The sequence below is a fragment of the Camelina sativa genome, chromosome 20 (genome assembly GCF_000633955.1).
Source record: "Camelina sativa cultivar DH55 chromosome 20, Cs, whole genome shotgun sequence".
NCBI classification, from domain to species: domain Eukaryota; kingdom Viridiplantae; phylum Streptophyta; class Magnoliopsida; order Brassicales; family Brassicaceae; genus Camelina; species Camelina sativa.
The window spans coordinates 3,927,052-3,954,650 of record NC_025704.1 but is presented as its reverse complement, the minus strand read 5'-3'; the positions used below and the strand labels follow the sequence as shown (position 1 = coordinate 3,954,650).

The 27,599-nt window shown below is 37.2% G+C and overlaps 7 protein-coding genes across 9 annotated transcripts; 6 read left to right on the top strand and 1 right to left on the bottom strand.

The window, feature by feature from the left end:
- Positions 688-2,743, bottom strand: LOC104769165 (probable pectinesterase/pectinesterase inhibitor 51). Its single transcript, XM_010493313.2, has 2 exons — positions 1,787-2,743; positions 688-1,545 (listed from the first exon to the last, which is right to left on the bottom strand). Exons 1-2 carry the CDS (start codon positions 2,703-2,705, stop codon positions 860-862), a joined length of 1,605 nt encoding a protein of 534 aa, XP_010491615.1. The 5' UTR covers positions 2,706-2,743; the 3' UTR covers positions 688-859.
- Positions 7,565-8,714, top strand: LOC104769164 (transcription factor HEC3-like). Its single transcript, XM_010493312.1, has one exon. The coding sequence runs from the start codon at positions 7,638-7,640 to the stop codon at positions 8,319-8,321; it is 684 nt and encodes a 227-aa protein (XP_010491614.1). The 5' UTR covers positions 7,565-7,637; the 3' UTR covers positions 8,322-8,714.
- LOC104769163 (histone acetyltransferase of the MYST family 2) lies at positions 9,918-12,718 on the top strand. Of its 2 annotated transcripts, XM_010493311.2 has the most exons (9): positions 9,918-10,282; positions 10,585-10,673; positions 10,777-10,836; positions 10,920-11,129; positions 11,379-11,447; positions 11,655-11,816; positions 11,901-11,994; positions 12,080-12,222; positions 12,328-12,718. In XM_010493311.2, the coding sequence occupies exons 1-9, from the start codon at positions 9,979-9,981 to the stop codon at positions 12,529-12,531; spliced, it is 1,335 nt and encodes a 444-aa protein (XP_010491613.1). In that variant the 5' UTR covers positions 9,918-9,978; the 3' UTR covers positions 12,532-12,718. The 2 variants fall into 2 exon arrangements, with proteins under 2 accessions (XP_010491613.1, XP_010491612.1); XM_010493310.2 differs by having other exon boundaries at positions 11,655-11,994.
- On the top strand, positions 15,935-19,054 carry LOC104769162 (beta-D-xylosidase 3-like). Of its 2 annotated transcripts, none has more exons than XM_010493309.2 (6): positions 15,935-16,405; positions 16,599-16,886; positions 17,102-17,271; positions 17,402-17,808; positions 17,892-18,302; positions 18,386-19,054. In XM_010493309.2, exons 1-6 carry the CDS (start codon positions 15,971-15,973, stop codon positions 18,970-18,972), a joined length of 2,298 nt encoding a protein of 765 aa, XP_010491611.1. In that variant the 5' UTR covers positions 15,935-15,970; the 3' UTR covers positions 18,973-19,054. The 2 variants fall into 2 exon arrangements, with proteins under 2 accessions (XP_010491611.1, XP_010491610.1); XM_010493308.2 differs by having other exon boundaries at positions 17,360-17,808.
- Positions 19,795-22,573, top strand: LOC104769161 (beta-D-xylosidase 4-like). The gene is made up of 6 exons (XM_010493307.2): positions 19,795-20,223; positions 20,316-20,603; positions 20,683-20,852; positions 20,930-21,378; positions 21,453-21,866; positions 21,951-22,573. The coding sequence occupies exons 1-6, from the start codon at positions 19,795-19,797 to the stop codon at positions 22,541-22,543; spliced, it is 2,343 nt and encodes a 780-aa protein (XP_010491609.1). The 3' UTR covers positions 22,544-22,573.
- Positions 23,053-25,607, top strand: LOC104769160 (magnesium transporter MRS2-7-like). The gene is made up of 11 exons (XM_010493306.2): positions 23,053-23,474; positions 23,563-23,592; positions 23,725-23,848; positions 23,959-24,080; positions 24,142-24,216; positions 24,356-24,586; positions 24,675-24,719; positions 24,815-24,859; positions 24,950-24,979; positions 25,059-25,178; positions 25,294-25,607. Exons 1-11 carry the CDS (start codon positions 23,220-23,222, stop codon positions 25,378-25,380), a joined length of 1,164 nt encoding a protein of 387 aa, XP_010491608.1. The 5' UTR covers positions 23,053-23,219; the 3' UTR covers positions 25,381-25,607.
- Positions 25,703-27,268, top strand: LOC104769158 (cytochrome b5 domain-containing protein RLF). Its single transcript, XM_010493305.2, has 4 exons — positions 25,703-25,842; positions 26,217-26,288; positions 26,390-26,717; positions 26,811-27,268. Exons 2-4 carry the CDS (start codon positions 26,250-26,252, stop codon positions 27,089-27,091), a joined length of 648 nt encoding a protein of 215 aa, XP_010491607.1. The 5' UTR covers positions 25,703-25,842; positions 26,217-26,249; the 3' UTR covers positions 27,092-27,268.

Sequence of the window (27,599 nt, the reverse complement as noted above, 5' to 3'; positions counted from 1 at the left end):
ATCATACTAATAAAGGGAGTTGGCTTGGATTTGGAAAGCCCAACAATTGGTATCAAAACCTAGGTCGAAAAGTGGACCTAGGGAAGTGGGTGTGGGCTCTGTGCACTGTGTGGGAGGGATCTCTCAAAAAGATAACATGATGAAAGGTGTCTCAAGAATACTTCAGGAATAAGGGGGTACTGAAGCCTAGGTACATGGGTTTCGCTGAAGGGGAAGCCAAAGTATCATAGTACATAGTTTGAGGGGAGGTTTGTTGAGATTAGAAATAATGTTATAATATATAAGCCAATACCAACTCCAATTATTATGAGGCCTTTTGAGAAGGAGCTCAATAAAAAATCCGTGCGGGCTTTGCCACCTGGGCCCAAAGCGAACAATATCATACTAATAAGGGGAGTTGGCTTGGGCTTAGAAAGCCTAACATCTTTATATACCTACCATAAGCTTCTGCTTCTTGTTTGGCGAAACTAAAAAAAATTGGGTTTGTTAGCTAGTATTACACATACTAGTGTAGTTCTGGTTGAAAGAAGCAATAAGGAAACATTGGCTTTTGCAGGCTAAAGAGGTTCGTAGTCTTGCTGATAATATGGTTCAACTCGGCAAAGAGGTACCATCTTTTCATCACTTTAGTTGTATCTAGTGAATATCATTTCTTCAATTGGAAGTGTATTTGAAGAAAACGAAAAGTTGTTCTTGCCAAAGTTTGAAACTTCATTGTCTTATACTTCATTAGTCCTAAAATTCTGAACTTTCAGTTGATATCAGTTGATATGAGTCATATGACATAAATTCTCAACTAAAGTACAATGATAATATATTTTTTATAAAACATCCCCTAAACCCTTTATAATCTTAAGATTCAATTAGATATGGAAGCCCACTCATCAGCCTGAATAAAGTTAGCCACCGAATACACATGAACATGCTCGTCTGGTATCTCACTGCTCCACGGAACCCTTTGTGACCTATCCGATCCCGGACCAGTGTTGTTAGATTCACCATAATAAAGCGTCTTGAGCGCAAAATCACCGCTCCATGGTAACCATCCATCAGGAGTGATCAAAGCCTCAAGATTACAGCCTATAAACACAGTCCTTGAGTAATCTTTCCATGGCCTCCCCAAGTAGTTCTTATGCACCTTAGGATTAGCCTTAAACAGCTTCATGTACTCCTCTGTTCCGTTAATCAAACAGTTCAAGAACACAAAACCCGTGGACTGTAACGGGTCGTTTCTCCCTTGAGCAGTGACTGCGTTTTTCTCGCCTTCCTCGGGTTTAAGCTGACGCGGTGCAATCAGGATCTCACAGTCTTGGAAGACAGCAGCTGAATTGCCAAAGATGAAGTCAACGTTCCCTTGGATACGGCAGTTTTTGTAGAACTGACGAAGACCATGAACGTAGAGAGTGTCTTGATTCCCAAGAAACTCACAATTCTCGAGCAGAGACAAATCACTGTCTGATCTAAACGCCACCGCTTGATGAGTATCTGGTCCCGCCGTGTTCTGGAACGTTACATCACGAGCCATGAAACCATCCCCTACCACTCCTATAAGGATATACAAAGCAACATTGTAAGCTATAACAATTCTGTATTACTTGTAACATCGTGGATCATCCTTTGACTCTATAAGAAAAAAGTATTCTTTCACGTGCCCAATGCAAACCCATATCACTTGTTAAACTTTTCACGTGCCCAATGCCCAATACATAATATTTATCTATAAAAATATGAACTTTGAAAAAATTATGTTTGCTTTAAACAAAATGTAAAAGTACGAGAAACTCACCGACAGTTGCAGTGTTGTACGTAGTGATCCCAGGCATACCGGCGTTCAAAGAACCTGTAATGACCGTTTTGCCCATACCGTCTCCGATGAACACAACGTTCTTCTTCTCAAACGGAATAATAACGTTCTCCTTGTACACTCCTTCTCTAATCCGTATAACGAACTTACGCATTCCGTTTTCAACCGGCGCAGCTTTAACGGCGTCTTGCACCGTCTTGTAATCGCATTTCCCGTCTTTACACACCGTCACGTCTTCTTTTAAACCGGAAGGGAAACCCAATTTAGGACCCGAGCCCAAACCCGGCCCAGTCTTCTCCCAAAACCCGTCGCGTTCGGTTGCCGGGTGAGTCCACGACTTGACCTTGTCTCCGAAGTTATCGTACGAAACCATCATGCTAAGGGCGTTGCTGGTGACGTTGATAAGTCCGTCGAGAAACGACATGGTTTCGCGGACTTGGCTCGTGTCGTTGACGTACTTGAGCTGTGACCACGAATCGTACTGGTACACTAGAGCAGCGCTCATCCAAGCTCGAGCGTCTTTGATTTTGCCACGTGTCAAAGCTTGGTCCGTCGATTGGATACGGTGCTCGGAGTAAGTGAGAAGCTGGAGACACGTGTTCGCGGCTTTGGTACGGTTAAGATTCCCTACGGAGGAGTCTAGGATAGACTTCATTTTCGATTGGGCGGTTTTGAGGTTTTGGGAAGAGATCGAGATCGCTGAGTGGATGATCTGGATTGGTTTGGGATTCGGAGGGACACGACCCGGTTCGGATAGTGAAGAGACGCATTGGTCTGGGTAACGAGTTGCGTTACAAGCGAGACGGACCAAACTTTGACGGGATTTGTGGTGGTGACGGGAAGAGGAGGTGGGAGCGGAGAAGAGGAAGAGAGAGAAGAGAAGGATGAGGATGGTGGACATGGTGATGATTGTTTTCTGCGGTGAGGATGATGATGGAGCTTCGAATGTGTGTATATATATATATAAGTATAGGTTTGTGTTTGTGGGGAAATTAATTAAGATTTTCTTTAATTACGGTTCTCTTTAGGGAAGATAATGTGATCTTTGACTAATAAAGATTTACTATATTGGTTTATTTAATTTTCTTCTACTTAATCTCAAATTGTTGATTTAATTTTCGGATTATAGCTAAGCAAATTCCATATAGTAAATCTTAGGATAAGTTTTTTAGAGATTAAAATTAAATGTTGATTTGGTTAGGTGTTATCATCTACATACAGGTGTTCGCAAACACTATAAATCACCCACTCACCAGTCTCAATTATATGTTTTCCTGCAATTATTTATGTATATGTATATCTAAACATAATTAATCCAAAAGATTTTTTTTTTCTAAAGTTAGCAGAAATACCCCAAATTTAGGTTTACCAAGGGAGTAAACATTCCAAATTCATCTAGCACTGTTCTAGAACCTTCCTAAGCTAATATTCCCTATGTATCACAATAGATGATGTTTTAAGATTTTTACATGAATTAAGAAAAACATTTAATGTTTAACAATAAATATATTATTTGATTATAATAACATATTTTTATAATTATTAATTAATAGTATTTCATCAAACTTTTAAATTCTTATTTAATGATTCCTTAAATTTACAATTTCTTAACATTAATTGATAAAAATATACAGAAAATCAATCTTTGTGATACAAGAAAAAAATACTAAAAAATCATCATTTATGATATAGAAGGAGTACTTTGTTTGTTTTGGAATTTTTTTACTCAATGAATTTTGATGGTCTTTTTCTGGAAAACAAAATTGGAAGCTTATCTTCTTATTTTCCCACAAAAGAAATAAAATCTGCTTATTTATATAAATAAGATTTGACTTACTTAGTGCTTATGTAATAAATTGTTTATTGAAGATTTGTATTGGTTTTGTACTTGCTGTAATCTAATGAAAGATACTGGAAGGAAAAAACAAAATATGCTAGACTTTTGTTGCGGCCCATATTAACAGTGCAAAATTTTGGGCTCATATCAGCCCACGAAGATGGAAGCTGCACCTTTGCTAATTTACAAAAATCACTATATTATGGCTTTAGTTTTGCAAGCCAAAAACTATAATCTAAAATCTATTTAAAATTCAACAATCAGCCTAAGCAAAAGTTGCAACCTTAGGGCAAGTCGAGGGGATATAATTATACGTTTGTCTAAAATACATATTGGTAATCGCATTCTTCCAGGACAAAAAGAGAATCACATTTGGTTGAATGAATTAACGATCCAAGCATCAATTTCATTTATATATGTTTTTCTAATTTTTGTAAAATTGTACATGCATATCAAACTTGATAAGTTTATAATTTTCAGTTTTGTTTTCTTCTTTTATTTTTTAAGATGATGATGAATGAATGCAATTCTGGATTGGCTCTATGCATTAATATGGTTGTTCTTTTGCGGAGTACAATTAATCCAATAACACTAGATTTATCAAGATTTTAGATAATTTTTTACAAATCCACAACCAATAACACCAAATTTTTAAAGAGTTTTAAAAAGTCTTGATTGAATAACAACATATTTTACATAACTTTTAAAGTCATTAAAATTTTTTCTAAATCTTAAACCAATAACCCCCTAAGACGAGTGGGGATCACATGCCCCTAATTATAAGCATAATAAGTAAATTTGAAATGTGATCATCTATATATATTTGGTGAAAAAATCATTTAGATTGGTGAAATTGTTCTTTACTTGAAAAAAAAAAATGTTGTTCAATTCTCCACTGACGAGGGTATACAACTACCCCTCATCATGCTCCTCTCATAAACCTGCGAGAAGGTAGTCCGATCCTTCTATAGACAAGTTTTGAAATTTGACAATCGAAAATGGTGGTCAACGGATGCCGGAAAAAAATATGTCCATCCGTTATCAATTTCTAAAATCAATCTAACAAAACAAATACAAACATAGATAAGTGACTTATAGTTGAGTCTATTTAATTTGTATTGTTTTTGTTAATTGACTCTGCATAGTCGAGTATGTCGCTAATTAAATACGGCCTTATGCGTGCGTATGTATGGATACTGAAAACTCGTTAATACTTACCGTTAATCCTAGAAAATGGAGTCAATTTCGTAAGTTTATTTTTTCAAAAACAAAAGAGAAATAAATATAAAGTGAAAAACTCATTAAAGAGTTTTCCATATCATTAACACTTTCGGACCAAACAAGAGACTTCTTCACTTTCTCCACAGCATCTGCCCATGCCTTGTAATCACTTTTTGAGACTTTTAGATCCTCTCAAGAGAAAAGTAAAAAAAAGAGAAGGGGTTTTAGGTTTTTACTTTTTACTAGCTTAATGAGCAAACTTTTAATCAAATTACCAGTATTATAATGCGCATAATCTACGTACTCTCGTACTAATAGAAGTCAATTGTTACAACCCTCGTCTAGCTTTCTTTTTCTTAACTTGACCATAACCAATTTCAACTTTTATTTACGGATGAATCTACGTCGGTGGTTAGTTAATATATATATGACCAAACTTAACCGGTGAAGTTCGATAATGCTAAAGTGATATATATCACTAAACTACAAAGTGTTCAAATTTAGAAGATACAATACTGAGTTTTTTGTTGTTTGTTCCTCTCCATGGTGGAAGCAGAAAGAGGAAACCCAAAAAGAGAAGTCGCTGTAAGAGACCAGACTCTGATGAAATAATGAGGGTGTGGGTCTTTGGGACTCGTAACACACAAAGTAATGTTGTATCGCTATTAAGTATAATCAAAAGGAAGAAGAAGCACAATTGCTGAAAAATATATATATATATATATATATATATATAAAAATAAATAAAGATTGTTATTCAATGTTTTTTTTTTATGTACCCGGTAATTTGGATGAAAATAATGGAGATTGTCAGATTTTATGATTCAATCTTCCTCGGAAAATGTTGCATATTTATTTCACTCACTCACGTGTAGATGTACTATATACATTCACATTAGATTTATCTTGTTAGGGTTTACAGTTACACTTTATATACAGACGAGAAAGGGACCGTTTTGAGCTGTATTCTAAAGTTAGTTTACTGATATGTAAATTAATTTGCTAGAAAGACATGCTTCAGTGATCAATCAACTGCATTCAAGTTTCCTTTATTTATTTAGGTGATCTGGTCCATTACTCGATCCAAGTTTAGGAACTAGCTGTCCAAGATGAAAGATTTAATTTGCAAAATGTTTTAAATAGACTATAAAACTCTTAACTTTTATGACCAAAATGCCATTATAAAAGAATAAAGAATTGTTAACTTCTTAAACCATATATATCACACGAGCTTGACGATTGTAAATTGCAAGTTTACAACATGCATGTGGGTACAAATGCGTATTTTATATACTTATATCGACTCAAATTTCAAAAACTTTTGAGTGTATACAAGTGGATGTTCATGTTACATGTATATGTAGTTGGCAGTTGGCTGGCTTTAATAAGAATAATATACAAGGAACAATGGATTAATACCAAAGAGGGAAAACCTATCATGCATGATTACAGACTGCATGCGCAATTTGTATGACTATAATACAGACCAAATCATAACATATATGCAAAAATACAGTTCTATGTCTTATATGTGTACATACATGTAGATGTATTTATACATTGCTTTTGAGATGAGATATATGACATAAGAAACTTGTCACATTAAATAAGAACCGTCTGATTAATTTGATAAACCGATATAACGAATATAAATCTGCCTCTTTTGAAGTCTCATGAATGTTTCGTGTATTTTACGGATTTATGTTTGTTATATACACTTATATACAAGCGTAGTTACGTAGATGTAAACTAATTTGAAAATAAAAGCAGAATTCTTTTCATGGAAAATGATATATTCACCACCGTCTTATATATAACGAGTCACGACGATGATTCACGTCTTTCTTATTTACGACAATCATGGATAACACCCAAATCTTAACGAAGGTGTCCCCATGCGAGTGATTTGATGTGATCCTTTTAAACCTTTAATCACGTCGGAACTTATAGAATAACTTTGTGGAAAATTAAAAGCAAGTTGATCATTTGTATTATAATCATATATAATAAACATTGCGAGTTTCACACACAATTTACATTCAATACTAGACTCCATCGAAGGGGAGAGAGACAAAATCACGACCGTTGATTGGGATATAAGTATAGGATCAACAGGATGTGCTATTTCGTGAAGAGACAAGAGAATGAGAGGAAATTTATCAATATTTCCTATTTTGGTGAATGGGTTTTGTGAAGAGAGGAGATAAAGAGATCGCAAATTGAGAAGTCAGAATAAGAGCACACAAGTGGTGACATCTTTTGTGAATCAAAGAGAAACTCATGTTCATATAAAGTAATTCACATCCTTATAGTAGTTATTACTTTAGTGAAAGCCACTTTCTCGATCTACCCTAAATTCAAGTCTCGGTACTGTAAGAGAGGAAAACCCTAGCCAACTCTATATTATCTCATTAGTTAGAGCTCAAAAACAAAAAAATAACAAAAAAAATCTTCTGTTCAATTATGAAAACTAAGATATGTAAACATTTTCGAGCAGATGGAAAATATGAATTATCTTATTCTACTAAAAACAATATAGTTTTTTTGGTAACGACTAGTGACGTCCACTTATTGAAAAGAAACATATAAATACAATTTTTATTTTTTTATTTCCCGAACCAAAATCCTTATTGCATCACCAACCTAACCCCTCATCATATGATCACCTTTCTTTTTTCCTTTAAAATACATGCTCTCTCTCTCGGTCACACACACACATATGCCTCGAGCTCGCCCCAGGCATTAAAATCTTCACAAATCAAACAAACATAAAGTATGAATAATAATTATAATAATATGAACCCATCTCTCTTCCAAAATTACACTTGGAACAACATCATCAACAGCAGCAACAACAAGAATGAGCACCATCATCATCAACATCATAATGATCCAATCGGTATGGTCATGGACCAACACGCCCACCTCCATATCTTCAACCCTTTCTCTTCTTCCCATTTCACTCCCCTCTCATCTTCCCTCGCAACCACCACTCTTTTCTCCGGAAATCAAGGAGACGATGACGAAGACGAAGAAGAGCCTCTAGAAGAACTCGATGCTATGAAGGAGATGATGTACAAGATCGCAGCCATGCAGCCGGTCGACATAGACCCAGCAAGCGTCAAGAAACCCAAACGCCGTAACGTCAGGATCTCCGACGACCCTCAGAGCGTGGCTGCTAGACACCGCCGTGAGAGAATCAGTGAGAGGATCAGAATTCTCCAGAGACTAGTGCCAGGTGGCACCAAGATGGATACAGCTTCAATGCTCGACGAAGCTATACGCTATGTTAAGTTCTTGAAACGGCAGATCCGGCTACTCAATAATAATCCAGCTGGAAATCCTCCTCCCCTGCCGCAAGATCAAGCTTCTCAGGCGGTGACAACGACGTCATGGATTTCGCGGCCATCACCGCCAAATTTTGGCGGTGGGGAAGGAGGAGGAGGGGAATTGATCTAATCAAGGTGACATTTCCATTAATAGTAACTAAATTATGCTATAAAGTGTGCGTAATGGTGCAATTATGGAAAGTGTTTATATATATTAAAATGGATACGAAATAAGGGTTTGTTAGGATATATAATATATTGTTGTTGACCGAGAAAAGGATGTGGAATAATCATAACGGTTAGCTTGAGTTGTGTACCACCATATAATTAATATTGTCATCATTTTCGTATATATATATAAAATTCATAATAAGTTCTTGATTTGTAGTTTGGTTGTATACAAGTTTTGGCCGGGCATTTTTCGGGAATAAGAACCATGACGCCATGAAAGAACCCTATTTAAATAGTGTTATCATTACTGTGGACTTTTGTCTTTGTATACTCACATCGTATATATTTGTATTCTATTGTATATTTTAGAATTTAGATATATAATATGTTTTCATCTTGCGTACAGATATCTCACATTTGAACGTTTATGTAATAATCATGATTACATAAAATATATACACATATTATATATATCAAGTACAAAAAATAGAAATGGGTATGAAGAAAATATTCGATTACCACTAAAAAAACCTAACAACTAATAGTCTATAGCCAATTAGACTTTTGTGAAATATCTAAAGACGTACTATTGTATTAGTAATACTAATCTAGTATTGATAAAAACGTTTATCATAATGAAACTAACGATTTGCATAAACGATATACTATTTTGTTATCAAATCAAAAACTCATGTCTAAATTTACCGATATATATATATATATATATATATATATATATACATCTAATCGTATAAGCCAAAGAAGGAGCATGCATATGGGTACATTTATATAGAGGATGGTGCAGACTGCAGAGAGAAAAATGTACTTGCTCGTTTGTCTTCGAATTAATGAAGATGGGAGTCCAATTAAAACAGTTGCAATCTCTTTTTACCTTCCCAATAATAAAAAGAAAACCTATGACAACAAACAAAGCATTAAAAAAAAAAAACTTTGCTCCACACTTGTTGGTAAAAAAAAACTCAGAAAGTAGCAGAGAGACACACTAAATCTATGCTCTTTGTTTACTACACTTCGATATTTTCGCTGACTTTTGTGTCTCCTCAGTCCTCACATACATAGGGTTTTAATGAAAAGACACAACGAACTGTCAGTGAGATTCAATGAAACTTATATCCATTTTGCTAACGAAATCATTTAATATCTTTGCTTTTGTTTCGTGTCAACATAGTTATATAGATTCATAGCCAAGCTAGAGACCGCTAGAGATAAATACAAGAACTTAAACGTCTAAATTAGCTCAAACAGCCATCACTATAATTCGTATCTTTTTGAGATATAATTCGATTTAATACAAAGAGAGTTCAATAATGATTCAAGATAGTTCTTACATGATCAACAAATTTACCTAACTAAAATAACAGTGATCAGTTTGATAAACTAAAGAATATATAGGGACTCGGCTAAAAAGATGTTCACAACCTTAAATATCAATAATCTATTTCTCGGCCTGTAAAGGAAGGCCCAAGTTGCGTGAAAAGTAACATCTGATGGGCCTAATTTATTTCGAGTGTCCGTTTTGATCTCTCTAGTTTCTCTCTCCTCTTAACTCGTATGAGAGAGAAAGCCCACCCGGTAATCTCCGACCCGACCGAGAAATGGGATCGTCAGCAAATACAGAAACTAACGGCACCGGACCGCCACCTTCGTCGTCGAATCAAAAGCCTCCGGCTACGAACGGCGGTGATTCGTCTCATCCTTCTCCGTTAGCTTCTGATCAGGCGATCGTAGTGTCTGATCCGTCGAAGAAGAGGAAAATGGGAATGCTTCCTCTCGAGGTTGGTACTCGCGTGATGTGTCGGTGGAGAGACGGGAAACACCATCCCGTGAAAGTAATTGAGCGCCGGAGGATACAAAACGGCGGTCCGAATGATTACGAGTATTACGTTCATTACACTGAGTGTACGTCGTTTAACTCCCCCATCACGTTTCGTTCTAGGGTTTTCAATTTTGGTTGATTTGTAATGTTTAACTTCAAAAAGGTGGAATTTTTTGTCTAGGGTTTATAATGTAGTAAGTTAAATTTCGAACCTTTATCTATTGGATCACTAGAATTGGGCTGTGTGAGATTTTTTGAGAAGGAGATTAAGTTCTGCATTGAGTAAAGTGATTATAAAGTCGGTGGTTGTTAAATCTTATGATGGAATCATCAATATGTATGTTTTGAGTGTTTGATTTTAGTAATTTGTTTTCTGAAACTGCAGTTAATAGGAGACTGGATGAATGGATTCATCTGGATCAACTAGACCTTGACTCGGTAGAGTGTGCTGTAGATGAAAAAGTGGAAGACAAGGTGCTTTCTTTAGTTTTTTTTTGTGTTGTTAGTTGCATAATTCTCCGTAAGTTTTCTATTCTACGTTTAGCACTGAGCAGAGAATTATGTCTTTGGTTTCTAGGTAACGAGCTTGAAGATGACACGCCACCAGAAGAGGAAGATTGATGAGACTCATGTAGAGGTGAGTGGTAATTGATGCCTTTTCAAGGCTGGTCTTGGAAACATCAGGCTTAAGTTGATGCGAGATTTTTTTGTGTTATGTAGGGTCATGAGGAGCTGGATGCAGCAAGTTTGCGTGAACATGAAGAGTTCACGAAAGTGAAGAACATAGCAACAATTGAGCTTGGAAAATATGAGATTGAGACTTGGTACTTCTCCCCTTTTCCGCCAGAATACAATGACTGCGTGAAGCTCTTTTTTTGTGAGTTTTGCCTGAACTTCATGAAACGCAAAGAACAGCTTCAAAGACATATGGTTAGCAACTGTTTTTCTTTATCTTTGAAGTCAGCATCATAATTAAAATTCCACTGCGAGGTTCAATATTTTTGGTTTCACACCCGTTTTCTCTGTTATTGGCATTCCAGTTTCAATTCTGAAGATAGTAGCCAACTTTTTAGATTCTGTTGAATATTTTCACCGACTTGCATATCTGCATTCACGGTTCAGTAAAGTTGCATTACCATTTTTCCATACTTTTATTTATCTTGTAGCTTTTACCTGCAGAGAAAGTGTGACCTGAAGCACCCTCCTGGTGATGAAATTTATCGAAGTGGTACCTTGTCAATGTTTGAGGTAATATCCCGAGATCTGTGTCTGGTCTTGTTCTTGTTTCAGTGGAAATGATGTTTATATTGTTAACTCTATCGCCTGCTCTTTGTATATATATGGATGCCTATTAGTTATCTCTCATTTGGTTTTGTTGTACATCAACAAGTAAATCTTCACCAAGCAGGAATTTTTTCGTTATCTCTTTTCTCTAACCGTACTCCAATCTTACAGGTTGATGGCAAAAAGAACAAGGTGTTTGCACAGAATCTCTGTTACCTGGCAAAGTTATTTCTTGACCACAAAACTCTTTACTACGACGTTGATTTGTTTCTGTTCTACGTTCTTTGCGAATGTGATGATCGAGGATGCCACATGGTTGGATACTTTTCAAAGGTAATACAGCACATCGTTTACAGATATGTTTGGTTTCCCTTGTCCGGTTTGTTAATAGTAAAACGTAACTTCTACTGGGTACAGGAAAAGCATTCGGAAGAAGCATACAACTTAGCTTGCATTCTAACCCTGCCTCCATATCAAAGAAAAGGCTATGGAAAATTCTTGATAGCCTTTTGTGAGTTCTTTGTCACTGTGACTCTTTTGTTCTTCTCAATCCAATGCGGATAGAAACAATGACCGATTGCCCTTCTGAGTTGCAGCCTATGAACTTTCAAAGAAAGAGGGAAAAGTTGGGACACCGGAAAGACCCTTGTCGGATCTAGGCTTACTAAGCTACAGAGGTTATTGGACTCGTGTTCTATTAGACATCTTAAAAAAACATAAAGGAAACATTTCTATCAAGGTTAGATAGTGTTTCAAAACGTTAGAAATTCTTAGGCTAATCTTGATTTCTGTGATCTAATTAAGGATCTGCCCATCTGTCTCTGTTTCATGTACGATGATGTAGGAGCTGAGTGACATGACAGCGATCAAGGCGGAAGATATATTAAGCACACTTCAGAGCCTAGAACTGATACAGTACAGGAAAGGACAACACGTGATCTGTGCGGGTCCAAAGGTTCTGGACCGACATTTGAAAGCTGCAGGTCGAGGTGGTCTTGATGTAGATGTTAGCAAACTGATTTGGACACCTTACAAGGACCAGAGTTAAGAGTAAAGGCACACTCTTCTTGTCCCATTGGATTGGATTTGACTGTGTAAGTATCTTCGTTATATAAAACGGGTTTTCTCCCTAAAATGTCTGTGCAGTTTTACTTGTATATGTTGAATCGTACTTGGAATGGTGTTTATAAACATCCCTTATAATGGGAAATTTGAAGCAACTTCATGGTTTCATCTTTCTTTTTTTCTTTCTAGTATATGTGACCATTTGGACCTCTAGTTAACTAACATACACAAATATATGCATTTGCGGTTTAAAGTGAAAAATGTTCAGAAGATACATTATTGAAATGTAGCAAACATCATTTGTAACTAGCAATGCAAAACTCATACTATTTTGATGGTGAACAACAAACATGAAAAAAAAAATGAGAAAAGAAAACAAAATATATCATGGAATCAAATATTTTATAAATGGTGTAAACAAAAAATTGCAGTATTGATCAAAATATCAGTTCAGAATTCTGTTTTTTTTTTTTTTAAACAAAATGTTTTAGTTTAAAATACAGTATTTATACAAAATGATGATGTTGATTTGATATTCCACGATAGAAGCCAACTCATTTATGTCTGTATCCTCCAGTTAAAGTCCACATCATCTCATTCATGACCAACGAACCTACACTTTTGATTTTAGGTTTATTGGTGCCAATGTGGTCCAGTTCCATTGTTAACATTTTGTGTATATATTCTCTTCTTTATGGAAACAGTGAAACATATCGTGATACCCAAATAGATTCGTCTTCTTCTTTTGTTAACCTATAGGCTATGAATTAAGTTTGATATATATACAATATGAGTTTATAAAGTAACCATACAGTCAGTCCAATTTTGCGCCAGATTTTGATTAGATGGCCAATCGTTATCAATCTTTAATAATTTTCTTACGTAAATCTAGAGTTTCCAAGTCTTTCGGTTGGTCACACTACTCAATAGATTAAAAGCTCAAAATAGAGTTTTAATTAACCATCATAATGTATGTGTGAAGTGTTGTATATATCGTGGATTTTTAATTCATGGAAACCCCATTAGCTAGATTCTTGAAGTAGAATTATGAGTTTTAAAAGTTATTGTATACTATGTCATTTATAAGATGTTCTCATACGATATATTAGACGACAAAAAAAAAAGTGATTCTATTTTAAAATTTCCGAGTTTGCTATTGAATTAGTATCGTGTTCAAAAAAGGCAGAGATGCTTGCTTATGGGGTGAGATATAGCTGCATGCTTATGGGGTGCATGTGCCTCCGAAATTTTTAAGTTAATTTTGTTTTTATTCAGACTTCAGTGTACTACGAACACACAATCCTAGCATGAACAACTCAGCCGCCCATAGATTATATACTGTTTCGTTGAATTGTATTACAAAATAGAGGAATATTCACAGTTATTAAAAGAAGAAAAAGACATGACACCTAATTTCTTATTCCTTCCATACTACTACCTTTGTTATTTTAGTACGTCGAAAGTAGATTTGCCGTCGACCAATCAAGAGACAGCTATGTATTCTGCATCCAACAGCAACGTTTGCTCAAAATGTCTGCTGATAGCACTGAAAGCCGCAAACCTACTAACGATTCAAAATAATACCCAAAGTAGAAAAACACCTTTCTCGTACATATATACTCTTATTCAAAATAAAAACGAATTATTATAAACGCTAACAGCTGTTCTTTTAACCGATGCATATGTAACCATTTGTGTTTTGATAACTAGCTATGTCTATATTGTCTATGTAACCTCGATATGTCATATCCATATAGATATTTAAAATAATAATCTATGACCAAATCTTCCAAAGTTTTTGCATATAGGTGAAATCGAACTTTATATATTCAAAGATGTTTTGTCCGATCCTAACAATAGTGTACATAAAGTATTGATCACAATGATTGTGAGGCCAGAATATAATTAATCATTATGATGAGAAAATTAGTATCTAACTAAAAGGTGTTTGGTTACTAATTATGCTACTTAACTCAAAAAAGCAATAAGTCGATAGATCAAATAACTATTTACTTGGTTTTGTTAAAGTGAGTCATGAGCATCGCAATGTTGGGGACTTGGAGTGACGGTGTGTCATCCTACTATATTAATTGAGAAGTACAAATATAAAACTAACCTTAAAATGTGTAAAAAATTACATTCAATTGCCATTAGAAAAAAATAATTAAGTTTAATTAACTAATTTAAATAAATATAATTAATTAAAAATAAAAAACACTTACGGATCAAATATTAAAAAATTTAAAAAATAATTTTCTCTCTCTAATAAATTATGGACGAAATTACTAATTATTTTTTTGAAAAAAATATATAAACCAATCAGAATTTTAAAAACTAAGAATTTATATCTAAGTATACAATACAATTATTTTTAATAACTAAATTCGAAGATTTTGTTAAGTTTTCAAATTATGATTCTCCTATCATCTTTATTTTATTTTATTTACAAATTGTTTGGAATTTTCATATAATACTTATAATTTAAAATGCATATTTTTTTCTGCATATGTTGTGATTTGATTTTTTTAAAACGAAGATATATTATTTATTGTATGAAATGTGTGTTTTAATTTCCACATTGGCAGGTTGGTAAAACTAAATTTATATAAATAATAAATTAATAATTTTTATTTACTCACAATTATAATATTAAAATTACTATTTTATATTTCACATAATAATGATGTAAATATAACAACAAACAATATAAAACTGTAATAATACATCAAAAATAAAATACTATAATATTCTAAAATAATTAGTATTCAAATAGACTAATAGATTTACATAACAATTTTAAATAAATATTATCTCAAACAAAATAATTTAAAAAAAACAATAATTTTAATTATTATATTATAATTTTTTTTTAAAATGTTGATCCGTGCTTTAAGCACGGGATATATCCTAGTGCAAATATAAATCTATCAGCCACAACTCAGAAAACAATGAAGGCCGGTTGTAGTTACGTTAGGGGTTACACACAAATTTTGCCATTTATTCTGACTCTTTAATACTTGTTTAGATGGATCACCAAGAAGTAAAAGGCAGTAGCCACAAAAGAAAACAACATGACATAAGTTATATGGACAATAATCACTAAGTTTAATCAAACAAAAAAATATATGTATAGAGACAAGAATTTAGAAAACCGACTATGAAATATGTTTTGGTTAACATAAAGACTATTAACCTTTTTCTAACAGAGAGCAGGAAATGTCATTATTATTCATAGTGACATTTCATCTCGAAGGCTGCAATTTCTATATAAATACAATAATACAGATAAACAGCTTTTTTAAATTGTAATCTTAAAATTAACAATTTGCCAACCAGTGTACCACTTTTGTTAGTATATAACAGTGATCAATAGACAATAACACAAACCAAAAAAAAAAAAACACTCGAGACAAAAAGATACAATGAGTTCTTCTTGGTTAACAAGCCGAAACAGAGCACTCTCCTCTGTTTCCACTCTTCTCCTCTATTTCCTCCTCTGCATCTCCGAGCAATCGAACGCTCAGTCTTCTCCGGTATTCGCCTGTGACGTCACCGGAAACCCTTCTCTAGCCGTACTTGGATTCTGCAACACGGGGTTGAAGATCAAAGCCCGAGTCACCGATCTTGTCGGAAGATTAACGTTGGAGGAGAAAATCGGGTTTTTGGGGAGCAGAGCTGTCGGCGTGAGCCGCCTTGGGATTCCGGATTACAACTGGTGGTCGGAGGCACTTCATGGCGTCTCATACATCGGAGGTGGTAGTGGATTCTCTGGGCAAGTACGTGGCGCCACTAGCTTCCCACAAGTTATACTCACGGCCGCTTCTTTCAATGTGTCTTTGTTCCAAGCCATTGGCAAGGTGAAAGAACTATCTCCTTTTTCATTTTCCTTATTTTTGGGTGTTGTGAAAACTCACTGATTATGCAAATGGAAGATTTTGTTTCTTAAGGCACAAGTAATGATTCTTATATTATTTTGTTTTTTGATGCTTTTAGTCAGGAGTGTTTTCTTGCTTCTCACTGTAATAAATTTTTATCCATGTATGGTTTAAGGTTGTATCGACGGAGGCAAGGGCAATGTACAATGTGGGATCAGCCGGTTTAACGTTTTGGTCACCGAATGTGAACATATTCCGGGACCCAAGATGGGGAAGAGGACAAGAGACTCCAGGCGAGGACCCAACACTCTCGAGCAAATACGCGGTGGCTTATGTTAAAGGTCTTCAGGAGGCTGACGGTGGAGATCCTAACCGTCTCAAAGTCGCCGCTTGTTGCAAACACTACACCGCCTATGACGTTGATAATTGGACAGATGTCCATCGTTTCACTTTCAACGCCGTGGTAAGAAGAGAGAGCTTTTTTGGATTCTTTGAATATTATGGAACTTTTGTTATTGCCTATTGCTAACACCAAATACATTTCAATGTTTTTGGTGTGACCAATAGCTGTGTCACAGCTATTGTCCGTTTTATTGTCCGTTTTTATTGGCCGTTTTTTTCAATATTTTAATGTTTTATTGTTTAGTTGTCCGTTTTTTTCCGTGTTGTGTTGGATAGGTGAACCAACAAGATATGGCTGATACGTTTCAACCACCGTTCAAGAGTTGTGTGGTTGATGGGAATGTGGCTAGTGTCATGTGTTCTTACAACCAAGTTAACGGTAAACCGACATGCGCTGATCCTGATCTGCTTTCTGGTGTGATCCGTGGTCAATGGAAGTTAAACGGGTAAGGGTTGCTTTTTTCTAGTTGTTTAGTTCAATGAATTAAGGGTTTGGTTCCCGTTTATAAAATCAACGGTTTGGTTTTTTGTTAGATACATTGTTTCAGATTGTGATTCAGTAGATGTGTTGTATAGAGACCAACACTATACCAAGACTCCAGAGGAAGCTGTGGCCATATCTATCTTGGCAGGTTTGGATTTAAATTGTGATCATTTCACGCATGAACACGCATTGGAAGCGGTCAAGGCGGGTTTGGTGAACGAAGCAGCTATCGACAATGCGATTTCAAACAATTTCGCCACTTTAATGCGTTTAGGGTTCTTCGATGGAGACCCCAAGAAGCAGCTCTATGGTGATCTTGGTCCTAAAGACGTTTGCACCGCTGAGAACCAAGAACTCGCTAGAGATGCCGCAAGGCAAGGCATTGTCTTGCTTAAGAACTCTGCTGGTTCGCTTCCACTCTCACCTTCCACCATCAAAACGTTAGCCGTGATTGGACCAAACGCCAAAGCCACAGTAACAATGATCGGAAACTACTTCGGTAATTAAATTGATACTAGTGATTATATATTGTCTCGATAAGCTTAACTGTGTGAAACCAACAAGAACGTATTTATCTCTCAGGTGACCCATGCAAGTATACAACACCGTTTCAGGGACTGGCAGAAACGGTGTCGTCTACCTATCAGCCGGGCTGTTCTAACGTGGCGTGCAAGGAACCGGACATAGACTCAGCCGCAGCTCTGGCTGCTTCTGCGGATGCTGTCGTGCTTGTGATGGGCGAAGATCAAACCATTGAGCAGGAGACCCTTGACCGAGTTGACCTGTATCTTCCCGGAAAGCAGCAAGAGCTAGTGACTCAAGTGGCTAAAGCGGCAAAAGGACCTGTGGTGCTAGTCATAATGTCCGGTGGAGGGTTTGACATTACATTCGCCAAGAACGATGAGAAGATCACAAGCATTATGTGGGTCGGATACCCTGGTGAAGCCGGTGGTCTCGCCATTGCTGACGTCATCTTCGGTCGTCATAATCCGAGTAAGACTCTGTTTTCTCAAGGTATAAACCGGTTCGGGTTTATTAATTTTTTTGATAACCGGTAGTTTTTATTGTTTGGTTAGGCGGGAGTTTACCGATGACGTGGTATCCGCAATCCTACGTGGAGAAAGTCCCGATGTCAAATATGAACATGAGACCCGACAAACCAAACGGGTATCCGGGTCGGACTTACCGATTCTACGCCGGAGAAACCGTATACGCCTTCGGAGACACGCTCAGCTACACTAAATTCGACCATCGGCTAATCAAAGCTCCACGACTCGTCTCTCTCAGTCTCGACGAGAGCCACCCTTGCCGATCATCGGAGTGCCAATCACTGGACGCGATCGGACCACATTGTGAGAACGCCGTCGAGGGAGAATCGGGTATCGAGGTTAAACTGAATGTAAAGAACGCTGGAGACAGAGAAGGCAGCCACACGGTGTTTCTGTTTACCACGCCGCCGGCAATACACGGGTCTCCGATTAAGCATCTTCTAGGGTTTGAGAAGGTTCGTCTGAGGAAAAACGAAGAAGCGGTGGTTAGGTTTAAGGTTGATGTGTGTAAGGATCTGAGTGTGGTTGATGAGATCGGAACGAGGAAGATTGCTTTAGGTCATTATCTTCTCCATGTGGGAAGCTTGAAACACTCCTTGAACATTACTGTTTGATCCGATGGATCTTTTTATTTTCAACTGGAAAATATATTATGAAATAAAATGAGATAGGAAATTAAAATTGTTTTAAAAAAAAAATTGTGGTTCACTAGGAAAATAGTAAATATATCATTAATGAAATAAAATGAGATAGCAAATTAAAAATGTTAAAAGAAAAAAAATGGTGGTTCAGGCTGGGTACGAGCCAGCAGATCATGGTGGATCAGTGTGGCGTCGAACCGTGGTCCGTCCACTGCTTTGAGTGGGAGGTAGTCGCTGCTCTGTGAAGCCAGCCTCACGCATTACCCTCCAACTTCAGGAATCGTCCGAACCAAACCTTCGCTCAGTTCGTACGGTTCACTCACAGCTTGGACTGGGCGGTTCGAAACAATGCCAACAACAGAACCGACCCGTGAGTCGAGCCAGCGTCCCACCATCTTATGGTCCCCACTTGGGTTACAAGCTATCGTTACATAGCTCGACGTTAGAGTGTTGATTTAGAGCAACATATAAAATGACAAATTTTGAATAGAGAAACCGATGTGGGATATTGGAGAAGTTTCACTGTCCCACGACCAAACTTAGGCAGATAATGATTATTTGAATGTATGTTGTTTTATGTCATAAAGGATATTTAGGGGGTGTATTCAAAGTTCAAACCATGATTTTAAAGGATGCTTTGACTCCACCAAACCTCTGAATACAAAAATCTTTGTAAGTCAAAGATGATTAATGAAGAAAATTACCAAAAGCAAAGCATTCAAATATATTCTTGCATTTTCTTGTTTTATGTATGATTTAACAAGTAAAACAAATTCAACATAAAAAGCATATACAATGGGAAGAAGAAACAGAGCACCCTCCTCTGTTTGCCCTGTTCTTCTCTGTTTCTTACTCTACATCTCTTTTGTCTCCGAGCCCTCTAACGCCCAGTCTTTGCCGGCTTTCGCCTGCAACGTTGCAGGAAACAATTCTCTTGCCGGGTTTGGGTTTTGCAACACCAAAATAAAAATCGAAAGCAGAGTCGCCGATCTCGTTGGGAGACTAACGTTGCAAGAGAAGATAAAATTTTTAGGGAGCAGCGGAAACGGTGCGAGCCGCTTGGGGATTCCGACGTATGAGTGGTGGGCAGAGGCACTTCACGGGGTATCTTTCATCGGACCAGCCACTCGTTTTAGCAAGCTTGTCCCTAGCGCCACATGCTTCCCTCAAGTTATTCTCACCGCTGCTTCGTTCAATGTCTCTTTGTTCAAGGCTATTGGCAAAGTACATCACATTTCCTTAAACCTTTTCATAATATGTTAGATGACGGTTGCTTTCTTTGAATTATTAACGTTAATTATATGAATTGGTTTAAGGCTGTGTCGACGGAGGCGAGGGCAATGTACAATGTGGGATTGGCTGGATTAACGTATTGGTCACCTAATGTGAACATATTTCGTGACCCGAGATGGGGAAGAGGACAAGAGACTCCAGGAGAGGACCCAACACTGTCGAGCAAATACGCGGTAGCATATGTCAAAGGTCTTCAGGAGACTGACGGTGGGGATCCTAACCGTCTAAAAGTTGGTGCTTGCTGCAAACACTCAACCGCCTATGACCTTGAAAAATGGAAAGGAGTTTCACGTTATACTTTTAACGCCGTGGTAATACATTTAATATTTGGTCCGATTTTTAAGTACATTTGTATGATATCACGTAACTGTTCCGTGTGTATTGGATTAGGTGACGCAACAAGATTTGGATGATACATACAACCCACCATTTAAGAGCTGTGTGATTGATGGGAATGTGGCTTGTATCATGTGTTCTTACAACCAAGTTAACGGTAAACCCACTTGCGCGGATCCTGGTTTGCTTTCGGGTCTAATCCGCGGTCAATGGAAATTAAACGGGTACGTAGAATATTTCTGATTACCATATCTAATTCTACGATGGGTGCGGTTTCAAAAACATTTCGGGTTTGTTTTAGGTACATTGTTTCGGATTGCGACTCATTAGGTATTTTGTATGGTGCACAACACTATACCAAGACTCCAGAGGAAGCAGCAGCTAAATCTATACTGGCAGGTTTGGATCTAAATTGTGGTTCTTTCTTGGGTAACCACACAGAGAATGCGGTCAAGAAGGGGATGATCAAAGAAGCAGATATCAACAAAGCGATTTCGAACAATTTTGCCACTCTGATGCGCCTAGGATTCTTCGACGGTAACCCTAAGAATCAACCCTATGGTAGTTTGGGTCCCAAGGACGTGTGCACGGCTGAACACCAAGAACTAGCTGCGGAAACCGCAAGGCAAGGCATTGTCTTGCTCAAGAACGTAGCTGGTTCACTACCGCTCTCTCCTTCCGCCATCAAAACGTTGGCTGTGATCGGACCAAATGCTAATGTCACAAAAACCATGATCGGAAATTACGAAGGTAAATCCATAACTTAAATCGAATTATGAACTAAAACATAGAATGTTAAACATATCTAACTGTTACTGATTCAGGCGTGGCATGCAAGTATACAACACCGCTTCAAGGACTTGAGAGGACCGTGTTGACAACGAAGTATCATCGTGGCTGCAACAACGTGACGTGCGTAGCGGCGGATTTAGTTTCAGCTACGGCTCTGGCGGCATCTGCGGATGTGACGGTGTTAGTAATGGGAGCCGATCAATCTATTGAGAAGGAGACATTAGATCGCATAGACCTGAATCTTCCCGGAAAGCAGCAAGAGCTAGTGACTCAAGTGGCTAAGGCGGCAAAAGGACCGGTGGTGCTAGTCATAATGTCCGGTGGAGGGTTTGACATTACATTCGCCAAGAACGATGAGAAGATCAAAAGCATTATGTGGGTCGGATACCCTGGTGAAGCCGGTGGTCTCGCTATTGCTGACGTCATCTTCGGTCGCCATAATCCGAGTAAGACTCTTAATTTAACCGGTCCGGTTCACAATTTGCAATTTTGGTAACCGGTGATTATTATTATTTTTTTTTTCTTGGTAGGTGGGAATTTGCCGATGACGTGGTATCCTCAGTCTTACGTGGAGAAAGTTCCGATGACGAACATGAACATGAGACCCGACAAATTAAGCGGGTATCCGGGTCGGACTTACCGGTTTTACACCGGAGAAACCGTATACGCCTTCGGACATGGGCTCAGTTACAGTAATTTCAGTCACCAGCTTCTTAAAGCTCCGAAGCTCGTCTCTCTCAATCTTGAAGAGAGTCACGCTTGCCTATCATCGTCGGAGTGTCAATCACTGGACGCGTTCGGACCGCATTGCGATAATAACGCCGTCGGTGGAAGATTGGATTTCGAGGTTCAACTGAAGGTAACGAACGCCGGAGACAGAGAAGGGAGCCACACGGTGTTTCTGTTCACGACGCCGCCGGAAGTACACGGATCTCCGGTTAAGCATCTTCTAGGGTTTGAGAAGGTTCGTCTGAGAAAGAGCGAAGAAGCGATGGTTAGGTTTAAGGTTAATGTGTGTAAGGATCTGAGTGTGGTTGATGAAATCGGAACGAGGAAGATTGCTTTAGGCCATCATCTTCTCCACGTGGGTAGCTTGAAACACTCCTTGAACATTACTGTCTGATTCTAAAGTTTGATTTTTTCCTTTTCTATAGATTTGGGCTGGAAAAAAATTTGGAAATTTATATCAAAAATAAATTATTTGAAGGTTATTATTTGAGTGACTAAACCAATCAATGATACAGAACAGTTAAAACAGAGCATTCTATAAAACACAAAAGGAACATAATTTCAGATATTTTGGTACCAAATCGCGTCTTGAGCGATTTGTTTTCATAAATAGCGTTTCTAAATGAAATTGACAAAATTACCTTTTTAAAAACCTTTGTAGTCTCTTCTTCTTCTTCTTCAGCTTCATTTCAGTCAACGCCTCACGAAGTCGTGAACGTCGCCGTCGAAGCCTATCTTTATCGCCGTCTTCTTTATGAAAGTCGAAAGACGTAAAACAATGGTACTTGTTGTCTCTCTATCGTCAGACTTATAAAAAAAGAATAAACTAATTTTAAAAAGCAGAACAACGACTTGCGAGGAGTTTTATAATGGTTAAAAAGGAGCAGATACTACGAAAACACACTTTTTATTATTCCAACTTGGTTTTTTTAATTTCGTATGAACAGTTCTTGTAGCCAGGGGAAAAAAAGTTTCGATCTTGCTAACTCTTTTTAACTTTTTGTTTTCTCTTCTTAAATCCCGTTGAATATTTTAAGGCTTTGAGTGTAATTTGTGAAGAAGAATCGGAGATGTCGCCGGACGGAGAAGTTTTTCCGGTGGATTCAGCATCGGCGGTTGTAGCGACGAAGAGGAAGACATCTCAGTCATCGAGGAGTTGGATTTCTATAGACGCGACAGGGGAAAAAACTGTGCTTGACGTTGACAAATACGTGATTATGCACCGTGTTCAGATCCACGCTCGTGATCTACGGATCCTTGACCCAAATCTTTTTTACCCTTCTGCTATTTTGGGTCGAGAGAGAGCCATTGTTCTTAACTTAGAGGTTGGGTCTTTTTTGTTTGCTCCTCTGCTTTTGTTTTTTAGTTAGTCCATGTTTTGATTGATTAGTGTTTTGCTTTGGTCTGATGTAGTATATAAAGGCCATCATCACTGCTGAAGAGGTCAGAATCAGTTTACTTTTTTTTTGTATATAGAGTGTTTCTTTCTTACTGGCTTGTATCTAAATGTGAACACTTTGGAACATTTTCTTAGTGATGATGGTTTTGTTTAATTACTTAAAAATGCTTTTACAGGTTTTGATTCGGGATTCGTCAGATGAAAATGTTATTCCCGTCCTGGAGGAGTTTCAGAGACGCTTGCCAGTTGGAAACGAGGCTCATGGTGGTCACGGAGATGGTGATGTGGGTGAAGAAGATGGTACGTACCCCTCAACTTTTGTCATCTTAATTCTTAAGCATTGAACCATTCATTCTTTTCACTTTTTGGTATTTTTGAAATGTGGTGCTTGTTGTTATACTGTTTATTAGAGTCTCCGTTTGAATTCCGGGCGCTAGAGGTGGCTTTGGAAGCTATTTGTAGTTTCCTAGCTGCAAGGACAACAGAACTAGAGAAGTCTGCTTACCCTGCTTTGGATGAACTTACCTTGAAGGTAGCTAACTCAGCAATTATTTTCATCACTCCGTTTCCAGTTGATGACTTTCATTTTGTAGATAAGTAGCCGTAACTTGGAAAGGGTTCGTAAATTGAAGAGTGCCATGACTAGATTGACAGCTCGGGTCCAAAAGGTAAGCCACACTTAACTCTGTCTTAGAGTGAGTCATAAACTCATCTTGTACTTTAAGTATTATCTATCCCTCTTCACATAATTCATATCAACCTCTAGGCTAAAAGAGACAAGCTAAAAGAAGCATAACCATTTTGCAGGTAAGGGATGAGCTGGAACAATTGTTGGATGATGATGGTGATATGGCTGATCTCTACCTTACGAGGAAGCTTGTTGGTGTATCTTCATCGCTTAGCGTTTCTGATGAACCCATTTGGTATCCTACATCCCCAACTATTGGTGCCAAGATTTCCAGAGCAAGTAGAGTAAGTTTAGCCACGATTCGCGGGGACGACGAAAATGATGTTGAAGAAGTTGAAATGTTGCTGGAGGTTGTAAACGTCTACCATTACATTATATGTGTTATCAGCTACATATGAAATCTAAATAACCTTTAAAATTTTTGATTTTGTTTTACAGGCATATTTTATGCAAATCGACAGCACTTTGAACAAATTAAATGAGGTATTGTACCTTCTTGTTCCTGTTTCTTTTCTAGTGGTGAAATCTGTGTGACGACACCTCTTGACTTTAGAAAGTATAATTGTAACATGATGCAGCTACGTGAGTATATTGATGACACAGAGGATTACATTAACATCCAGGTAAACCAAAATGAAAACTCAGAATGTTATGAAAATGTAATCTCTCTTACAGGCTATATATATAATCGATCACTGTTTATTGATTTGCAGTTAGACAATCATCGAAATCAGCTGATTCAGGTGAGAGTGGATATAAAAAGAAAGCTCAAGACTAGTAAATGGTTTTTTTGATGTGTATAAAATGGCTGTATATATGCAGTTAGAGCTAATGTTAAGCTCTGGAACCGTCTGTGTATCAATGTACTCAATGATCGCGGGAATATTCGGCATGAACATCCCCAATACATGGAACAACGACCATGGATACATTTTCAAATGGGTAAGAGTCACATTTTAAGTTCCCAGGACAAAGAAAGAAACATCTCTAGATTGGTCGACATTACAGCATGATATGATATCATTGGTGTGTGTTTTTGTTATTGTTGTTGTTGAAGGTCGTGAGTCTCACGGGAACGTTTTGCGCAATCTTGTTCGTGATTATACTGTCGTACGCTCGGTTTAGAGGGCTCATCGGATCTTAATGACAACAGAGGTCAATTGGTACAGATTTATAGCACAGGGTAATCTGAGTATGTGAGGAGCAGATTAAGGAACCGAAATAGATAACCGAACAAAACCAATTGGGTTTTCTCTCTTCTGTAATTTGTAATGTGTGACTGATGACTACATTTTGTAATTTGACACCAACCCAAAATTAAAGAACCGAAATAGATAACCGAACAAAACCAAAATTACAAGTTCGGTTTCAGTTTAGATTGTATATTTTGATACTATTTTGAATTTAACCCAAAAGAAACCCGAATTGGACCGAGTCGAATTTGGTATATTGAATCCACCAGCCTCCAAGGAAGAACATACATAATCATTTTTGCCAATAGAGAGGGAGATCTCTCTCTTCGCTCTTTGGTCGTCACTGGTCTTTGTTTCTCCTTCGATTCTCTCCTTGGAGCTCGAGTCGATTTCTTCTTTCTCAGATCCACCAGGTTTTTCAATTCACTGTAGATCTGATTCCCCTACTTCTTTTTTTGTGTGTGTGTGTGTGTGTGTTTCTGGGTCGTAATTGATTTCTTGATATGGTGGATTCATGAATCAGAAATTGCATAAAGTTTCTTCCTTTAAGAAATCCCACCACTTGTTTTAGGGTTATATGCTATTTACTTTCTCTGTGCTATTAAATTTTTACCAAAGAGTCCCTAAAAAATAAAATTGGCATCTTTACACTTTTGTTTTGTCTCTAACTATCGTATTTTGATATGTGAAGTTTCCGGAGAAATGATGAGTCTTTTGTTTTAGATCTTCGTCTTCTTCCTCTTAGTTCTTTCTAACCGATACAAATTGTTCTGTTATTTGGGTGCAGATTGTTTTGAAACTAATTGCTCGAAGCTCAAGGATGGATACTACTAGAGATGATGAATTCACATTCTCAAAGGTATTAGTTTTGACTCATTTTCTTGAGGATTTGGCTTTATAGAAACATGAAAGTTTTAGAATTTCATGATTTGATTCTTGGTTTGTTCCATTTTTTTGAAGGTTGCGTCACCAGATAGTGAAGTTGTTCTCGAGGCGAAAGAACTTGCATCAGATGTGGGAAATATTACCCTTAAAGATGGATTAGATCAACAAAGCAATGGTCTTATTTGGAAAGACAAGTCTCTTCCTCCTAAAGAAGAGACAGTAGGTTCTTTGTCTTTTACAGTGATTGATTCTTCTTCATCTTCGAAAAAGCCGTCCAGTGAATCATCTGAGACTTTCAAAACTCCAGCTAGAAAGCCTATAACTCGTACCAAAGTTCCCTTTGAAAAGGGTTATAGCCAAATGGATTGGATGAAACTTACACGAACACATCCTGATCTTGCAGGTAAGCAGTTCTATGCTTTGTTTTAGTCTTCTTTTCCTGAATCACATGTTGATGTGTTACATTACATACATGAAACGGAAATGTATTTTGTAGGCTTGAAGGGAGAGTCAAACAGGAGGCTTATTCCAATGGATGAAGTAAAGAAGCACAAATCAGGAGATTCAATGTGGACTGTTTTGAAAGGTCGCGTGTACAACATAACGCCTTATATGAATTTTCATCCTGGAGGTGTCGATATGCTAATGAAAGCAGTTGGAAGAGACGGTACGCTATTGTTCAACAAATACCATGCTTGGGTCAATTTTGATATCTTACTTGAGAAATGCCTTGTTGGTGTTTTGGATGATACGAAAGCGAAGAAGCAAGAAGCCTAATCGCTATTGCTAACAAACACGCTGAGATGATCATATATATTACTCGTGTAGAGGAATTTACAAGTCAATGAGAATTTAAATTGTGTTACCATTCTGATTCTTCAAATGAAAACGCTGATCACTATATGTACTGTGTACTAGACTTTTGATGTCAATATATTCAAAGCTTCCAGGGAATCATTCATCACAATATGTGACTGTCCCAAGGTTATCTTTTTTGTAAAGAATCTATAAAAATTCGTGATTGACACCCAAGTTAATGTTCCATTTCAAGTTTTGTTTGTATCATATAGTCTGATGAAATTAGCCAATCACAAAAGATGGTAGCAAACCAAGAAAAATGCAATTTTTCTTTCTTCTGCCAATCAGATTCGGACAAAGACTGAGGGTAGTTTAGGTTTTCCAAGTCGAAGACAAAACCTGACTCGTCTCACATAGTCTCCATTGGCTTATAATAATAACACTATCATTGTTTTTTGCCAATGTATTTGTCTTCTTTCTTGGGACA